Source organism: Filicampus tigris, chromosome 7, assembly GCF_054856515.1.
Source record: "Filicampus tigris isolate MCC_2025a chromosome 7, RoL_Ftig_1.0, whole genome shotgun sequence".
Taxonomy (NCBI): Eukaryota; Metazoa; Chordata; class Actinopteri; order Syngnathiformes; family Syngnathidae; genus Filicampus; species Filicampus tigris.
In genome coordinates this window covers 305096-321210 of record NC_141223.1, presented here as the reverse complement: position 1 = coordinate 321210, position 16115 = coordinate 305096, and the positions used below count along the sequence as shown (strand labels likewise).

Here is a 16115-nt window from a genome sequence, read left to right as displayed (position 1 = left end):
CAGAGATTCTTTGATGTATGGAGGTTTTGTATTTTGTTGCTGAAATCAAAGGTGAAAAAAAACAACCTTTTCCAGGGGACGACGGGCTGAAAGGCTAGCAGACGAGTAAAAGAATAGAAAGGAGTAGGATTCGTGTCAAAGAGGTGCTTTCTTCAGGCGTCTTTGTGACCAGTGTGTCACGGCTGCAAACCATCTCAAGTGATTGAAATGCGGACCAAAAACAACAAGAAAAAGGAATAAAAGCACCATCTCCTGCAGATGCAGATATATTCACAGTGTGCATGGAGTCATAACACGCGGACAAAGTAAACAACATGACAAGAGAATAACACGAAGGCGCTGTTTGGAACATTTTTGACCGCAGCCACAAATACTGCTCATTACGGAACACAGTTGAAGTTGGAGATCGGACGGGTCCAAACGTCCTTGTCCCTGCGGTCCAGATGGTTCCCCGAGGTCAGCCCGCTGGACGCGCTCAGTGAGTGGAGTTTGCCGAAGACATCGCCCATGCAGAAGCGGGGCGCGGGGCGCGGGGCGCGGGGGCGGGGCGCTCCACCCCAATCGCGGCGGCCCATCGACGCCATCTGGGTCAGGTCTGCGGGAGAAGACGCGTGTGAGCGGCGCCCCCAGGTGGCGGCGGGCGGAAGCGCAGCCAACCGGCGATTCACCTCCGACCACGTAGTAGCGCTCGGGCGAGAAGCGCTTGTGCGCGCGGGCGTTGACGGCGTGTCGGATGAAGCCGCGCTCCAGCAGCTCGGCGGCGTAACGGCGAGCGTCGGCGCGCTTGGCCGCGCCCGCCACGTTGCGGCGCAGCCAGCCGACCGCGTCGCCACCTGAGCGACAAAGGGCAGCGCGCGGCGGCGGCGGGGACGCGCGCGTTATCGGCGTTTGCGCGTGGATGCCGGCGGCCGCGCACGCACGCACGTACCGGTGAAGGCGTCGGGGATGACCACCTTGAGCCATGTCCGGTCGCGAACCGCCACGCCCGAATCGGCCCTCGTCATGGCCTTGACGACCGTCGCCATGTCACCGTCCACGCTCAGATGCTCGTCGTCACCTGAACGCCGCGCGCACCTCAACACGTGGACATGACAAGGCTTCTATGGAGTTTCGTCATGGGTGGGGGAGTTACCGTAAGGTGGGAGGAGCTTCTCCGTCACGGCGGCCGTGTGGGACACCCAGGAGGCGGGGTCGATTGGACGCACCGGCTCGCCTGGAGGACGTCGGGCGCGGCCATCCAGTTGCTACACACCAACTATTTCTTCTTTTTTTTTTGCGGGCGTTTGTGGTCACTGACCTCTCGGCAAGGTGAAAAAGCCGTCGGCAAGCATGTGCGTCACCCGTATCAAGACGTCTCCGCTGCGTGCGCGTCCGTCGGCCGCCACGGTGTCGTCCTCCACGATGGATCCGATGCACACGCCGGCACCTTTGTCTTGGCTTTCACCAACCACGCTGATGCCCAGGAAGTCACACTTTTCTGCGCGCACACACGTTGAGGGAGGACGGTCCGTCACGTGGTACCTGGCCTGGCATATGAACGCCGGGGTCGACTTTTTTTCGTTTTCTTTTTACAGCTACTGCTGGACCGCAAATATGGATGGATTGGTTGTGTGACGTCATGATGACAAGAGCATCTGCGACTCAATCAGACGGGCGACTCGCCGAGAGCCTCCCGGGACTCACGGAAGCCAGTCGGCTCGTGCACGTGCGCGGCAGATGCGCTCGCTCGCTCGCTCACCCGTGTCCAAAGTGACGCTCGGCATCTTGATCGACACGGACGAGTCGCTGGCGCTGCTGACTGACTCGCGCTGACACACACGCACGCACGCACGCACACACACACACACACAAACGCAAAATCATTTGTCCCATTTTTGAGCACATGCGTCAAGCGATACTTGAAGCGGCACGCGAATAGGCTCAGCACGTAGCCTCTCCATTCCTTGTGGATGCTTCTGATGTTGTTGGCATGCACGTCAACCGCTTATCTCACGCGCGCACACACACACACGCAACACCCATTGACAGCTGAGCGGGTATCCCACAAGGAGCCAAGCGGCTGATTTGGGGATGAAAATACACACACAAACGTGTGTACACTCAAGATGCACACGCACGCGAACGGCAGCACAAAATCCACAGATGCATGCACACACAAAAACAGGCACTCATCCACACTTGAGCAAAAAAGACATTCAAAGTTCATCCCAAAAATATCCAGGTGCATGCACTCGGACACCCTCATTCAAAAGCACACACAACACAGCGTGCGCGCTCGTCAACCCTGGGAAGAACACAGTGGCCGACGCGTGGACGCACGCACCGGCAAATGCATGCGCATGCAAAGAAAAAGGGAAGCAACGCACCCGGCCGCCAGTCGCCATCTCGGTCGGGGTGCCGACGATGGCGGCCGCATCGGAGCGGCGCGCGCGCGCGACGCCCGCATCCTTTTTCAATGTCGACAATAGCGGCGCGCTCTCGCGCCGTTAAGAGCTTTACTGGAGCGGAAGATGCGCTCCGCTCGGTGGGAGCAGCAGCCGCCCCCCCCCCTCCCCCGCAGGCGCGCGAGCCCATCCGGCGTTGGCCCACCTCAAGCCGATTCAAAGGCCACGCACGCACGACTGCTTTTCTTTTCTTCGCCCCCTCTTTTTATTTGCGCCAACTCAAAGTAGCCTCGACAAGACGTGCTCAAAGACGCTTTGCTAGCACGTCGTCGACAACGGCTTCGCGGAAGCGGACCGACTGCGGGGAATGATACGGGATGCTGCTCGTCGCGCATCGCCTGTCCGAGACGTCATCTCGCTTGTGCTGTTGTCCTCGGAGCGGCACGTCTACGCACGCAGGGCGCCATCCGGATGGCAGCCACGTGCCAACGCAAGATGGCGGCGGCGGACGGTCACGACGCCGGCCTCCGCCTCCCTCGCGCCGACACGGCGGCGGGCGACTGCGGGAGGTGCGCGCGTGCGGCGTCGTGTTGTCCCCGCGCGATGATTTGCTGCAGCGTTCGTCGCAGGTTGGGGTGAAGGCGGTGCCGGGTCTGCAGGAACACGTCCGCGGCCACGCCGCGCATGGCGCCCGCCGACAGGTCCTCGTACAGCGGCACCGTGTACATGCGGGACGTCTAGGCGCACACACGCAAAGCAAAACAAGTCATCCAGAAAGGAAACGCGGCTAAGGTTAGCGCGGGAAAGCAAAGTGGGCGTCACTGACGTGTTTTTGGAGGAAGGCGCGGAGTCTGGGCAGGTCGGGGTAGAAAAGACTCCTGACCACCAGCCGCAGCCAGCGCACTCCAACCTCCGCGTTGCGGCCGTCCAAAAGCGACGCGTAGCACGTGCGCATTTGACACATCACCTCTGAAATGCGCACGCAAACAGTGATGAAAGGCAACCATATTTTTAGACGTACGTACACACACACACACACACGTATATGCAGTGGGGCAAATTTGCAAGAAGGAGGCGCGGCAAACACACGTGCCGGAGCATTTTTCTGTTCCTCTAATCCGCTCAAGTGCATAGCCTAGCCGAGCCTACCGTGCGGCAGGGGGGCGCGGTCCAGCATGCAGTCCAGAAACAGAACCAGCTGGAAGGTGCTCCAGCCCGCCACGTCCGAGACGGCGGCCTCCGGCGAGTGGGCGGTCCACGCGCGGCACAGCTCCCGCGCCGGCCGAGTCAAGGCGGCCCCGGCCGACAGGTCCGGCTGGTACGGCGGCGCCCCGCAGCCCGTCAGCCAGCGCTGGAAATCCGCACCTGACAGGGAGCCAAGGGGCGGGGGGGGCCCGGGGTCACTCGGCGGCAGCGGGATTTGCGCCGGCCGGACGCTCCTCGAACGTACCCTCCTTCGGCGCCGCTTCGGGAAAGGTCGCCAGGAACAAGTCCAGGAAGTCCTGGGCCACCACGCTGCGGAACTTGAACTCGCCGACGTAGACCTGTTGGCGGGAAGGCCTCGGGCGGGTGAGTGCGTGCGTGCGTGCGTGCGTGCGTGCGTGCGTGCGTGCGTGCGTGCGTGCCTGCGTGCCTGCGTGCGCGCATGTGCACCGACCCACCCGCAGGAATGCGTCAAAGCATCCGACGTCCCCGCACAGCGACGACAAGTAGGACACGAAGCAGAAACCTTTCTCGTACGTGAAAAGATTCATCAAGGTGCTCGGGTTGACGCCTGCCCCAACAAAAACACGCAAACCACATGTGTGCCTGCGTGCGTGCGTGCGTCTCGGGACTGTATCGGGAGTGGGCTCGCTGCGCGTACCGCGTTCCAGTTTGACTTGCAGCCGAGTGACGGGGTTGTCGTCGCCCAGCAGCCGCAGCTGCCTGCGCAGGGCCTCCAATCGCACGGCGCTTTCCAGACAGGTGAAGGCGGCGCCTGAGGACGGCAAGCAGGTGAAAGACGGCCGGGCGACGGGCGACGGGGGCGGGGGCGGGGGCGGGCGCTCTACCGTAGGCCTGGGCGGTGATCCTGCGCTGCGCGTAGGTGGCCAGGCCTTCGCTGAGCCACATCTCCTCCCAGCTGGCGTTGGTGACGGCGTTGCCGAACCAGGCGTGCGCGATCTCGTGAACCACGTCGGTCAGGAGGAACTCGCCGCTCTCCAGGATGGACGCCGCGATGAAGGTCAGGCACGGGTTCTCCATGGCCACCATGGGGAAGGACGGCGGAAGGAAGACCAGGTCGCACCTGAGCGCCACAGCGTTAGCGAGGGCTTCGCCGCGCCATCGGATCCCCCCGGGCTCGGCCGCGACAAGAGGCGGCACTCGCCGCTCGTTGGGATTTGACTTTAGGCGAGCTGTCGTTTGCACAGGCAATACGGGCGTACTCGGTTTATCCTCTGCGTAGAACGACGAATAAAGACGCGCCGATGTGCCGAGTCGAGTCCATTAGAAGCCGCAAAACGGATCGGCTGCCGGGAAGGCCGGCAAGCGGGATTGCTCACGCGCGATCCCGTCCTCTTATTCGGATGCCCGTTCAAAAGATCAACGGCCTTTCCGTGCGTCCGTCTTCACGGCGGAGGGAGCCGCCCAACGAGCCCGCCATTTGGAAGCGCGCGCGCCACTGACCTGCCCCACAAGTAGTGTCCGAAGAGTCCCTCGGCTGTGGTCAGCCAGCGCTCCACGCTGCCCGCTAGCTTCTTGGCGGCGCATGGCAGCAGACAGGGCTCGGCCCACACGCGGCTCCTGGGGGGGGGGGGGGGGGGGGGGGGGTCGTCGTTGCGGATGAGGACCGGCGAGGCGTTACGCGGGGCAAAGAGAGGAGCAAAGGACGGGCGGGTGTACCTGGGGCCCACGTCGGCGTGGCGCAGGTTCCCGGCCACCAGCGCCACCAGGTAGGCGGGCACGGGCGCGTCCATGGAGAAGTAGAAGACGCGCTCCGCTTTGGAGTAGCGGCTGCGGGACGCGCTCATCAGAACCGTCACGTCCTCCGCGACCTGGCAAACGCACGCGCAACTGACGTGAGCGCAGTTGGATTTCGCGGGCTGACGTCGTTTCCGTCACCGCCACGCGGGGCGGGCGGCCCCCGAAGCCGTCGGCTCGGCTCGCAATCCGAGTTTGCTTTGGACGAGGCGACGGCTGGGAAAAATGGCGACAAAGTCTATCACGATAGGAGCGTTTCATATCGGTTGATTGCTTGATATTTCTTGATTTTTTTGGGGGGGGGGCCGCTTTTTTTAACGATTGAAAATGTTGAGCCGGAGAAAAATGAATTGAGGTTATTCCATGTGAACATAATACTTCACCTTAAACAAGAGGTGTAGTATGGAAGAGTGAAATAAAGTGGCGAATGTAAAGATGAAATCGCCTCCATTTGAAACGTAATGCGCTTAGCGGGGCTGGGGACATGTGTGAAAACCCCAAGTACTCCATATCTGTCAATAATAATGATTGATTTTTCTTTGAAACCTATTAAAAGAAAGGAAAAAAACCCGTTCCATCATCATCTAGCATAACGTGCCGGTCGTCCTCCGGCGGTGCATTGAAAACGCTTCTTTGCATGAGGTGCTAGCCAAAGCAGTACTGTCCATACACACACATCAGCCTTCATTGACGGTTGCTACAACTCGTCTCGTCTCGTCTCGTCTCGTCTCGTCTCGTCTCGCGCAGCGCAGCGCATACATGTTCGTTGAGCAAGCGTCTTCCGACCACTCGATCTCGGAAGCAGACCCTTTCTTGCCCTCGTAGTTCATTCGTATTCGACTCGCTCGATTTGAACCGAGGGTCGGATATGGCTAACTGGCGCTAGCGTGTCAAAGACGGGGAACTCCTCTCCTATCGTCAATCGCATCATTTTATTCCAGGAGTTGCACTGGGTCGACTGCTCATTTATTTGAGCCAAGTGGCGGCGCTCGACGCGATGACGGCGTTGAGTTGAGTTGAGTTGAGTTTCCTCGGGTCGTGTGCATCGCAAGTAGGGATGTAACGATTTTGCGAAAATCAATTGGAGATCTAACCGAGTGTTGCCTTTACCAATCGGAAATGGTTCATTCAAAACCAATAAAAGTCGTTTTAGTTACTTTTATTTAGCACAATTGCTTTTCCCTAATTTTACTCATTTGATTTCACTCTCCTCTACATTTATTAAAAAAAAAAAAAAAAGTGAAATATGTTTACAAGTATATTGTTTTGCAATTATAGGTAGTTTCATATTGTTAGTACAACTCAGCACACTACTGTTGGTGTTTGGTCGACTAACAAAAGAATTAATCGTTTGTGGCAGCCCTACTTGGCACGCTTGCGGCAAACATCAGCGTATATTGCGTTTGCAAATGGCTCCAGCACCACACTCGTGCACAGAGACAAGCATGGTAGCCATTAAAAAAAAAGAGAATTTTTTAAAATTTTTAAAAATGGTTACATCCCTAGTGACCAGTATTACTCGTTGCTCCCTAAAGCACCGTTCTAGTGTTTGACGTTTAGACGTCAAAGTTAGGCGCATCGGTCGCTAAGTACCAGAACAGCGGTATGATTGACCTTTTGGAAGATGAGCACAGTCCAGGAAGTGATGTGCTAAGTCTCGTTTGGCCGCGTGCCTCCAAATCAAAGGGCTAAGCGACACCACAAGTATTCTTTTAGCCATTACGTGTCAGACCAGGATGCGCCATCAGCAGCAGCTTTCACAATAAGAGCAGAGAAGCCTACGGGAAGTACTGGCTGGCTGAAACGGGTAAAGGCTGCAAACTTTATGAACGCTCTTGCTAGATTATCATTTGCTTCTCGTTATTCATTGTCCTATTTTGGGGTTCACTTGCAAGCACAGAGTCATAGTCAGAGTCAGAGTCAGTTCAGGGGCCACTCACGCGAATGGCCGCCGTGTACGTGCTCTTGACGGCTGGAGAGTCGAAGCACGGGAAGAAGGAACGGTTGGACACCGAATGACCTTGCGTGAACACCAGCGGGCCGTCTTGACCACACGTCAGCTCAGAGTCCAGCCACCACATCTGGAACGCGTGCACACACACACACACACACACACACACACAACAATGGCTTCAAATGTTAACACGCAGCCATGCGTGTGTGTCCATATACAGCAGAGGTGTCAAACTCATTTGTTGTCGGGGGCCACATCGTACTTATGACGTCCCTCGAAGGGCTGCTATGACTGTGAACCCATATACTGTAAATGTATGATCGCCTTATATGATCCCATATACACAACAAATTAACGGATAGCTAGTTTTGAAATTAGAAGCTGGTGAGTAAATCGGGAGTTCAATTATTTTTCAATGTATTTTATAGGGGAGTAGCTCATATCTCAGTGTTGTTAAAAGTGAAAAGAATTTGCGGGAAACGTGGAGTTGACGCACATGACTTTCCTTCGCGGGCCACATGCAATGAGGTTGCGGGCCAGATCGGGCCCCCGGGGCTTTGACTTTGACACCTGTGATGTACAGTATATGTATTGCTGTGCATGCGCATGTGTATGCATATGTTTTAATGCATACTTTTGTGTTTGTGCGCACACGTGTGTGGGGGTAAGTATTCATATCATAATGACTATCATTTGATAATCATACATTTACTGCTCACGATGCTTTCAGAAACTAATCACAAGGAGGTCAGGAGAAGACAAGCTAACATTTGCTAATACGAAGGCGATTGCGGAAATTGTCGATTTCTCTACTCACGTCTTACCACACACGTATTGAGTCATTTTCCACCTACATGCAGACATAGACAGACAAGTACAAGACCTTTCAACTGCCCTTTTACTCACCCCATCCTTTAGAGTTGGAACGCCCATGTATGTAGGGATGTGAGAATAAAAAGAAGGGAGACGGAGAGACTTTTTTAGAAGGCCTGTAAGAATTGTATTGTACAGTTCTTCTCCGTTCTCCTTGCAAGCTTTAAAATTCAAAGAGAGTGTCTTCATCTCCTTATTTTGTGTGTTTTTCATAAATGTCTATCTGATGAACCTGACCTGACAACGTGTGCGCGTGTGTGTGTGTGTGTGTGTGTGGGTGTGTGTGTGGGTGTGTGTGGGCGTGTGTGTGTGTGTGTGCGCACATGAACGTGTATGCGCTTTCATGCGCGTTCTCACCGCAGGTCCGTCCGTGGCCGCGTACCTGACGGTGACTTGCATTTGCGTTCCAACCTCAAGTTCAGGAAGGTCGATTTTGAGGGCACAGCCAAAGTCTGCGAAAGGCTCCAGGCGGAAGGCGAGGCAGGCGGGCGCTCGCCCGCCGCCACTTCGCGTCTTGCAGTCGACGGCGTGGACCGCCAGGGACGGGTGCGCGTCCAGCACCAGGGTCCGGACTCCCGCGACCAGCGGCAGCAGGTCCAGAACCAGCCAGCCGCTCATCTCCTTCAGCGCAAAGTTGACGCGCAGGTCCAAGTGGAAGTGACGCAGACAGAAGTCCGCAAAGTTGGAAGCAGATGCCACATCTGCGGGGGGACGCCGCCCGGAGCCCCTGGAGGCGGCATGGGCAGCTGCGGCGGCTGTGGATTCCCCCAGGCAGCGCCCCCCGCTGGATGGAAACTTGCGGCAGCAGCACAGCGAGGCGGGCGAGGATGCGGGCGCAGACATGGCAAACAAATGTCAGCTACCTACGGACAAGTGCAATGGAAGCAAAAGGTCCAAAGGTAAGATGATAGTGCTCATTTGCAGTAGGATCATTAGCTCAGCCAAAGCTGTCTAAACTAAACTCAAATAACTTAAAACGCCACATTCAAAGTCAAAGGGAAGCAAAAAGTCCAAACGCACTACTCGAGTCCACTTCGCATCAGAACCAGAACCGGAAGTGGACTCGGAGACGTGGTCAGCAAGATGATTGACTGAAGGTTAATTAGCCATAGACTCATTAGCTGTGCCACAGGGGGTCCGAAGTCGACAAACAACTTCAAACCCCAAATTCAGTCGAAGTCAAACAAAAGCAAAAAGTCCAAACGCACCGCTCGAGTCCACTTCATTACCGAACCTACGAGTAGAACCACAACCGGAAGTCGACTTGGAGGCTTCAAGATGATTGACAGCATGCTAATTAGCAACGTTAGCATGCTGAGCTCCCGGTCGTCCGCTCTTCGGCTGCTTTCTTCACCTCAGCCGGTGTGGGTGCCGGATGTGCTCGGGTGAAAAATTGTCTCGGGTCCTTCGGTGGCCTTCGCGCGTGCTGATGACGTCACGCCATATAACATATTTCTACAATATACAATTCTTTGCCACAATGTTTGTTACCCATAGCTGTTGTGTTTGTATATTCTGTGTTACTAAAAAAAAGAAAAAAAAAAAAGAAATTGCTTCGTGCCACATTGACGAGCCAGCTCCTACGTCACTTCCGCTTATGCCCCGCGAAGAAGCCGCTATCTGTTTCGTGTTTGACTCAGGCTGTAAGGTTCTATGTATATAATGTGAAGTATTACTTAATAAAACGTGTTTTCCCTCCGAATAACCATGAACCACAATCCGATTCCCAACGCTATGCATCTGGATTGACCTTACATGAGAAATGTGAACTTCTTGCAGTCCGTGACACTCCTTTTAAAGAAATATTCCAATATTCCCATTAAATCTGAAATGAAATACTTGGGTATGTACGTAAATATCCAAAAATTCAAAGCTCCAATCTCACAAAGAACTTTGAAAACAAAGTTAAAGAGTGCAAACCCAAATGAACTCGGAAACCATTAACTGAAATAATATGACAGTGCATTTAATCAGAGCTGAGCAGTCCGTCCCGGGGCCGGACCGGTCGGACCCTCCGGCCTGGCCGGATGCCCGTTTTTGGGGCGGTGGGGTAGGGGGTGACAAATTTTTTAAAATGGCTGGACTAAGCATGGCCGGAAGTTGATTTTAGTCCGGCCCACTAATCGGCCCTCATGCGTGTGATGTGCTCGCGAGGCGGCCAAATATCATATCAGCCTACTCTGTAAAAGGCTCCTTTTTAGGCTTCTTTCTACTCCCGCGTCAGCGCGAGCGACAACTGCTGTTATAGGGCTCTCTGAGGCACCGTAATGCGCGGGCTTCAAAATGCACGCACTTCCGAGCTTAGGTCATTGCATTCTATTACTTTACTACTAGATGGCAATACATTCTACATATCGGACCTCCACTACCTTCTAATTGTCTCTCCGCAACACGAAACATCCATGTCTCGTTTTGAGAGTTGTCATTTTGACGAGTTTCTGCTCACGAAGCCCCCCCCCCCCCCCCCCCCATTTCAACTTGGTGCACCATAAAGCCAATCAAATGGAAAAAGGCTAACTTGAACCATTTGGAATTGGCATGAAAATGATTCCAATGAGAAACACGATCAAACTTTGGCACCCCTGATTGGCAGCTGGCAAATGTTGGCACCCAATAGTGCGTGCGCTGCAACTCCAGGCAGGTTGTTTCACGATGGTCGCCGCTGTCGGTAAGCATGCGGTTGGTGGACGGGTGCTGATTGCGCAACAAACCCACGCAAGGAGCATGTCGAGCGTATCGTCTTTTTATTGTTTATTTACAAACAACAAGGTGCTGGGGGAAGCGCCGGTGTTGCTCACACTCGGGAAGGGTACAACATCTGAGGACAAAAAAAAAAAAAAAAAAAAAAAGAAATCAGATGTCAGCAGGCTTGTAAGAAGATTTAGGAACACAATCGAGAAGGGAGGGGCCATCTGCCTAAGCATTCTAGTCTAGATCACAACTAGTGAAAAGAATCGCCTTCACTTTCTGCGTCACACACACCACGTTGCGGACAATTCATGCGAGTGCGGCGATGCGGTCGTACCACTCGTATGCGATGTCCGATGGCTTTGGCGGGCAGGTTGCTGGTGAACTTTGCCCTCACCATCCCGCTGTTGCCGTGGGCGCGCATCACCTTGCCCCAAATCACACGCGTCTTGTTGGGCTTGCCGCCAGGCGTCACCGTGTTCCTGACAAACACGCACACGTACGTCAGTACACGGCAGGGAGAAGAAAGAGAAAAAAAAGTTGGCTTTTTGCATGAAATTTCTGGATGAATGTGAAAGGCCTTCCACTTGTATGCCTTTCTGTGACTCTCTCAGTCCATTTGGCTCAAAAACCGAATAGGCCAGGGCCCCTCCCAGCGGGTCGTGCAGATTGCAAGACAGAGACTGGTGGAGTCACAGAAAGGCCAACTTTGGGGAGTGTACATGTAGCAAGGAGGGAAGGAAGGAGTCTGACTTCTTGGCCTTGTAGACGTAAGCGCATCTTTTGCCCAGGTAGAAGTCGACCTCGTTGCGGCTGTAACATCCTTCCAGCTTGAGCAGCGCCGTGTGCTCGCGCTGGTTGCGCAGGCCTCGCTTGTAGCCCGTAAAGATGGCCTTGCTCCACAGCCTGCAAACACGCACGCACCGGTGTGAATAGGTGAAGCAAGCTGGCACGTAGCAGCGACCGCCGCGCGGGGATGCCAACCCTTCCTCTTTCCCGGTAGCCACGTCAGCGAAGGCGGCGAGTGCGCCCGGATTGGCTACGCTTCAGCTTTCAGCTGGACTACTTTCACTCTCCCGCTTGCTGACACATTTCGAATTCTTACCCCCCCCAAAAAAAGCGCAGAGTTGAACGTCCCTTTAAAATGAATTACAAAGCTGAGCTTAAATTATCCATCTAGCAAACAAAAATGGTTGAATTTCAAAATAGAGTCACATGCCATATTTAAGGAAGAAAATGTGGTGCAGCGTGTTGGGGCACTTTGACAGTGGAGCGATTTGGTCAGAGGTAGAAATACAGTATTTGGGGCAAATGATGCAGCAAGGCTTTTTCGATCTCATTTCACGGGGACGTCACTAAAGATGAAATCACGTCATAACTGCGCGTAAAAAAACGGGCCGATCGGAGCCGTGGCTGAATTGATGTCACCTTTATGCTTAATGTTACAAGTGGGATTAAATGAAAGTCAAATATAAAGTTAATACTGTTACTCAATACAACTTTGCAGATTCGATTTCCCCGCTCCCAGAACTCTACCTAAAAAAAAAAAAAAAAAATCAAGGTCAATGACAAAAATCAACCTTACCTTCCTGGCATCTTGGCTTTTCTTTACAGGAGAGCTCACCTGCGCATGCATACACAGAAAATGTGCAATGAAATATTTCCACTGTACAATAGAACTTGGATAATGATGTAGAGCAGGGGTGCTAAATACGTCGATCGCAAAGGCAGCATAGGGCCCCCGTGCACCGCGTCATCACGACGACGTCGTCGTCCGCCATGTTTGGGGCAATGAATGAGTGCACGTAAAAGACTGCATTTGTCGATTCAAAAACATGTTAAAATGCAAGAAAACGGCGAGGCTTTACAACCACAGTGACTTGCTTGTAGGGTACAAGCTCATGAGTTGATTTTTAACACATCTACTTGTCATGGAAGCGAGGAATATGCCGTTGTCTCTTATGAAGAGCGCCGCGGAGGCACTGTCGACAAATAGCAACCACCAACAAGTAAACTAACAAAAATAAAAAAACTTAATCATTATTCATTTTTGGGTTTCTTCTTTGATTACACACATAGAAGATCATCAGATGGTTATAGTACAACCCTCATTTTAGGAAGAACTGTAGCATAACCAGGTAGTTCCCATCAATATGTGATGTTACTTTTGAGACCTAACGAACACGCATTGAGTTATTGAGTATTGATACAAACTCCCTTCAAAAATCTCATTTATTACTTCCCCCCCAAAACGAGGGTTGTACTGTAACCAGCTGGAGATCTTTGTGTAACTATTGAAGAAACACGACAATGAATAGTAAATCGCGTGGTTTTTTTGTATGTTTTTTAAATATGTTTGTTTTCATGTTGGTACTTGCTATTTGTTGACAGTCCCTGGGCACACGGCTCAGCGGAGCGTGTTGAAAAAGCACAACCGCAACAAATAGCATTGCTGAAATTCAAGTGGTAGCCCGTCGGCTACCTTACAGAAGAGTGGACAAAGCCATCGTCTGCGTTGCAATGATGTTGCATTTTGGAGTTACGGACAGCTTCAAGCGTGCCAATCTGTTGCTAACTTTACCTAACTTCGATTTTTCACCAAGCAGGAAACCTATAAAAACTCAGTCCGTTGTGAAATTTTCTTCCTTTGCGATCGCGGGTGGTACTACTGCACCCCCCAACACAGCAACGGTTCACCATGTTCATATATTTTGGCCGTCTAAATCAAGCGAGAAACAGCGAGTTTGTCTTGTGTGTAAAGGCCTAGATAGACCAATCCGACGTTGGCCAACAGTGACAGACGCTTCCCCCCTGTGGCGTCCGGCCGGCTGTCGGCACGTCACGCTGGCAAAGCACACCGCAACGACAGACAGCGACGCTAACTATTAGAGGACCTTCTGCGCATGCATAAGATGTAATACCATCAGCGGCTGTAGTCACCGTGTCTCATGGTTAAAAAAATCCAACCGGAGAGCTGTTGGCCAGAGGCGGATTACAAAAATGTAAACGATGCATTCAGCTATATTCTTCACTAACGATGAACTCCGACGCGTAGTAAACCCTCTCGTTCCTGACACAGTATCGTGAAAGACTTAAATTGTCAACCCTCGCCCTTGTACTTGTGATAAGATTAAGGCAGCAAAGGCGTGCTTACTGTTTATTCGCATTTGTCACATTTGTTGGTGCTCCGAGCGCTGATTTGCTAGCTAATGTCACGACGCCGATTCAACATGCGTAAAAAGCCACCCAGACACTTACAGACGGGTTACGAGTTTACGACACTAGAACGTTGGTCACTACACCAATCAGACGGCGCATTCAGATGCCACGATGCTTCACGACCTCCGACGTGGGTTTGGTGTATCTAGGCCTTAACAAAAGTAGTCAAGTCGCCTCCTGTGCGCTCCAAGCATGGCGGCTATCCCGGTAGCTACGTCAGCGATGACGCGCTTTGCACGGGCCCTATAGGTAGATCGCATGAGACAAAAAAAAAAACTAGATGTTTCTAGTTAATTGTGTTGTGCAATATTGGCTCAAGCAGTTAAGCATCAACGTACAGTATATAGCACATATAAAAAATACTCAATATGTTTGAAAATAAATGTATGTTTTGCAGTTTTGTAAGTGAGTAGGACCTACCCGCTACAAAAATTCAAAACATAACCTACCCGGTAAGTAGATCATTTTGACTTGGTCATTTTATAAGTAGCTCGCATTGCTGAAAAAGTGTTGGAACCCCTGACGTGGAGCAACAACAACGCAGCATATGAAAACCCTCCATGTACACGTTCCGTCAATTTTAAAACGTGACCTTCCATAAAGTCAAAGTGCAAAACTTAATTTTGGGCAAACGTTAGCGTTTAGTGCCCGGCACGTGATCATACTGACTGCACCTCCCAGCATTTCTTCCGTCCTATTTTGTCTAGGCGTTGGAACAATTATCCGTGTCGGTTTGAACCAAATAGCTCACGGGTCCAAACTGTAGCCAACAGACTCGTGGAGAGGAAAACGCGACAGCAGCAAAGCTAACACCCTATCGTTCGACAGACGCGCCGGCGGTCGTCGGGCCAAAGGCCACTTTGAGCCTCTGAGCACGGTGAAAACCTCATCAGAGCAGTCGCTTGTAGGTAGCCGCAGCTAGCACTTCGAGGCAGAATCCGAGCTCAATCGGGGCCATCGTAAATCCTTCAAAATAGGAAGTGCGCACATTACGACAAGATGAGACGACGACGACTAGCGATCGCAAATGGGTCACATTTGTCCAAGAATTTTAGACATTTTATCAGAGATGTTGATCTTCTTACCTGCTTCGCTAACGCAAATATGGCGAGAAAGACCGCGCGAAAAGAATGCTGGGAAATTATTGTCAACATTGGTGGCCGCCGAGCGCCTGCTCAAAATGACATAAACTGCAATCGTTTTGATATACTGTATCTGCATTTTACATCTTGGTTATCGTCACACAAAATGTTGCCAAAGTCTTACAGGAAGGCACAATATATATTTCCGAAACATCATTGAAAACTGCTTCAGTTGGCGTTAATATTTTATTTTACAAATTACATTCAGAAGTTTCGTCTCGGAAACAAACGAGAATTTCCCTCGATACATTCATCGTTTTCATTCAATGATTTATTTACACCCAATGTCTTCATTCATTACCCACATCTTTCATTTTATAATTTCAATTACATTTAGAGCACTTCAATTTAATATATTTAATATTTTTGGTCCAATTTATTGAACCCCCCCCAAAATAATCCAAATAAAATCATAATCGTTAGCTGTAGCACTAATTTACACCAATTTACGTCTTCATTTTAATGATATTTATTGTGATGGTGTAAATTATTTGCACGTTTTAGTGGCTTTAAAGAGGAATAAACGTTTGATGTAGGTTGTAAACAACAATCAAACACCCATCCATTCATAATCCGAGCCGCTTACCCTCACCAGGGTCGCCTCTGCCAGCTGTCTTTGGGTAGCAGGCAAGGTACAGCCTCAACTGGTTGCCAGCCAATGGCAGGGCACACACACACAAACACTCAGTCACACCTAAGGACAATATAGAGTCCAATTAAATTACCAAGCGTGTTTTTGGAATGTGGGAGGAAACCAAAGTACCGGTACCTGCACGAAACCCTCGCAGGCACGGAAAAAAACATGCAAACGCCACACAGGAAGGCCGGAGCCCCAAATGGAACCCTTGACCTCTGCACTGTGAGGTAGATGTGCTAACCAGTGACACACCGTGC

General features: G+C 52.1%; 2 protein-coding genes across 6 annotated transcripts; both read right to left on the bottom strand.

The window, feature by feature from the left end:
• Positions 1-243: 243 nt before the first annotated feature.
• On the bottom strand, positions 244-9746 carry rnpepl1 (arginyl aminopeptidase like 1). Of its 4 annotated transcripts, XM_086035185.1 has the most exons (15): positions 9381-9745; positions 8530-9035; positions 7286-7426; positions 5268-5419; positions 5052-5168; positions 4436-4671; positions 4249-4362; positions 4046-4158; positions 3835-3928; positions 3534-3749; positions 1298-1477; positions 1133-1213; positions 929-1057; positions 669-833; positions 244-595 (listed from the first exon to the last, which is right to left on the bottom strand). In XM_086035185.1, the coding sequence occupies exons 2-15, from the start codon at positions 9013-9015 to the stop codon at positions 381-383; spliced, it is 2439 nt and encodes an 812-aa protein (XP_085891311.1). In that variant the 5' UTR covers positions 9016-9035; positions 9381-9745; the 3' UTR covers positions 244-380. The 4 variants fall into 4 exon arrangements, with proteins under 4 accessions (XP_085891311.1, XP_085891312.1, XP_085891314.1 ...); XM_086035186.1 differs by lacking the exon at positions 669-833 and having other exon boundaries at positions 9381-9746; XM_086035188.1 differs by lacking the exon at positions 9381-9745 and having other exon boundaries at positions 8555-8703.
• A 1153-nt stretch (positions 9747-10899) lies between these two features.
• Positions 10900-15266, bottom strand: rpl35a (ribosomal protein L35a). Of its 2 annotated transcripts, none has more exons than XM_086035223.1 (5): positions 15165-15266; positions 12446-12484; positions 11614-11766; positions 11198-11342; positions 10900-10990 (listed from the first exon to the last, which is right to left on the bottom strand). In XM_086035223.1, the coding sequence occupies exons 2-5, from the start codon at positions 12454-12456 to the stop codon at positions 10967-10969; spliced, it is 333 nt and encodes a 110-aa protein (XP_085891349.1). In that variant the 5' UTR covers positions 12457-12484; positions 15165-15266; the 3' UTR covers positions 10900-10966. The 2 variants fall into 2 exon arrangements, with proteins under 2 accessions (XP_085891349.1, XP_085891350.1); XM_086035224.1 differs by lacking the exon at positions 15165-15266 and adding an exon at positions 15068-15092.
• Between the last annotated feature and the right edge of the window lie 849 nt (positions 15267-16115).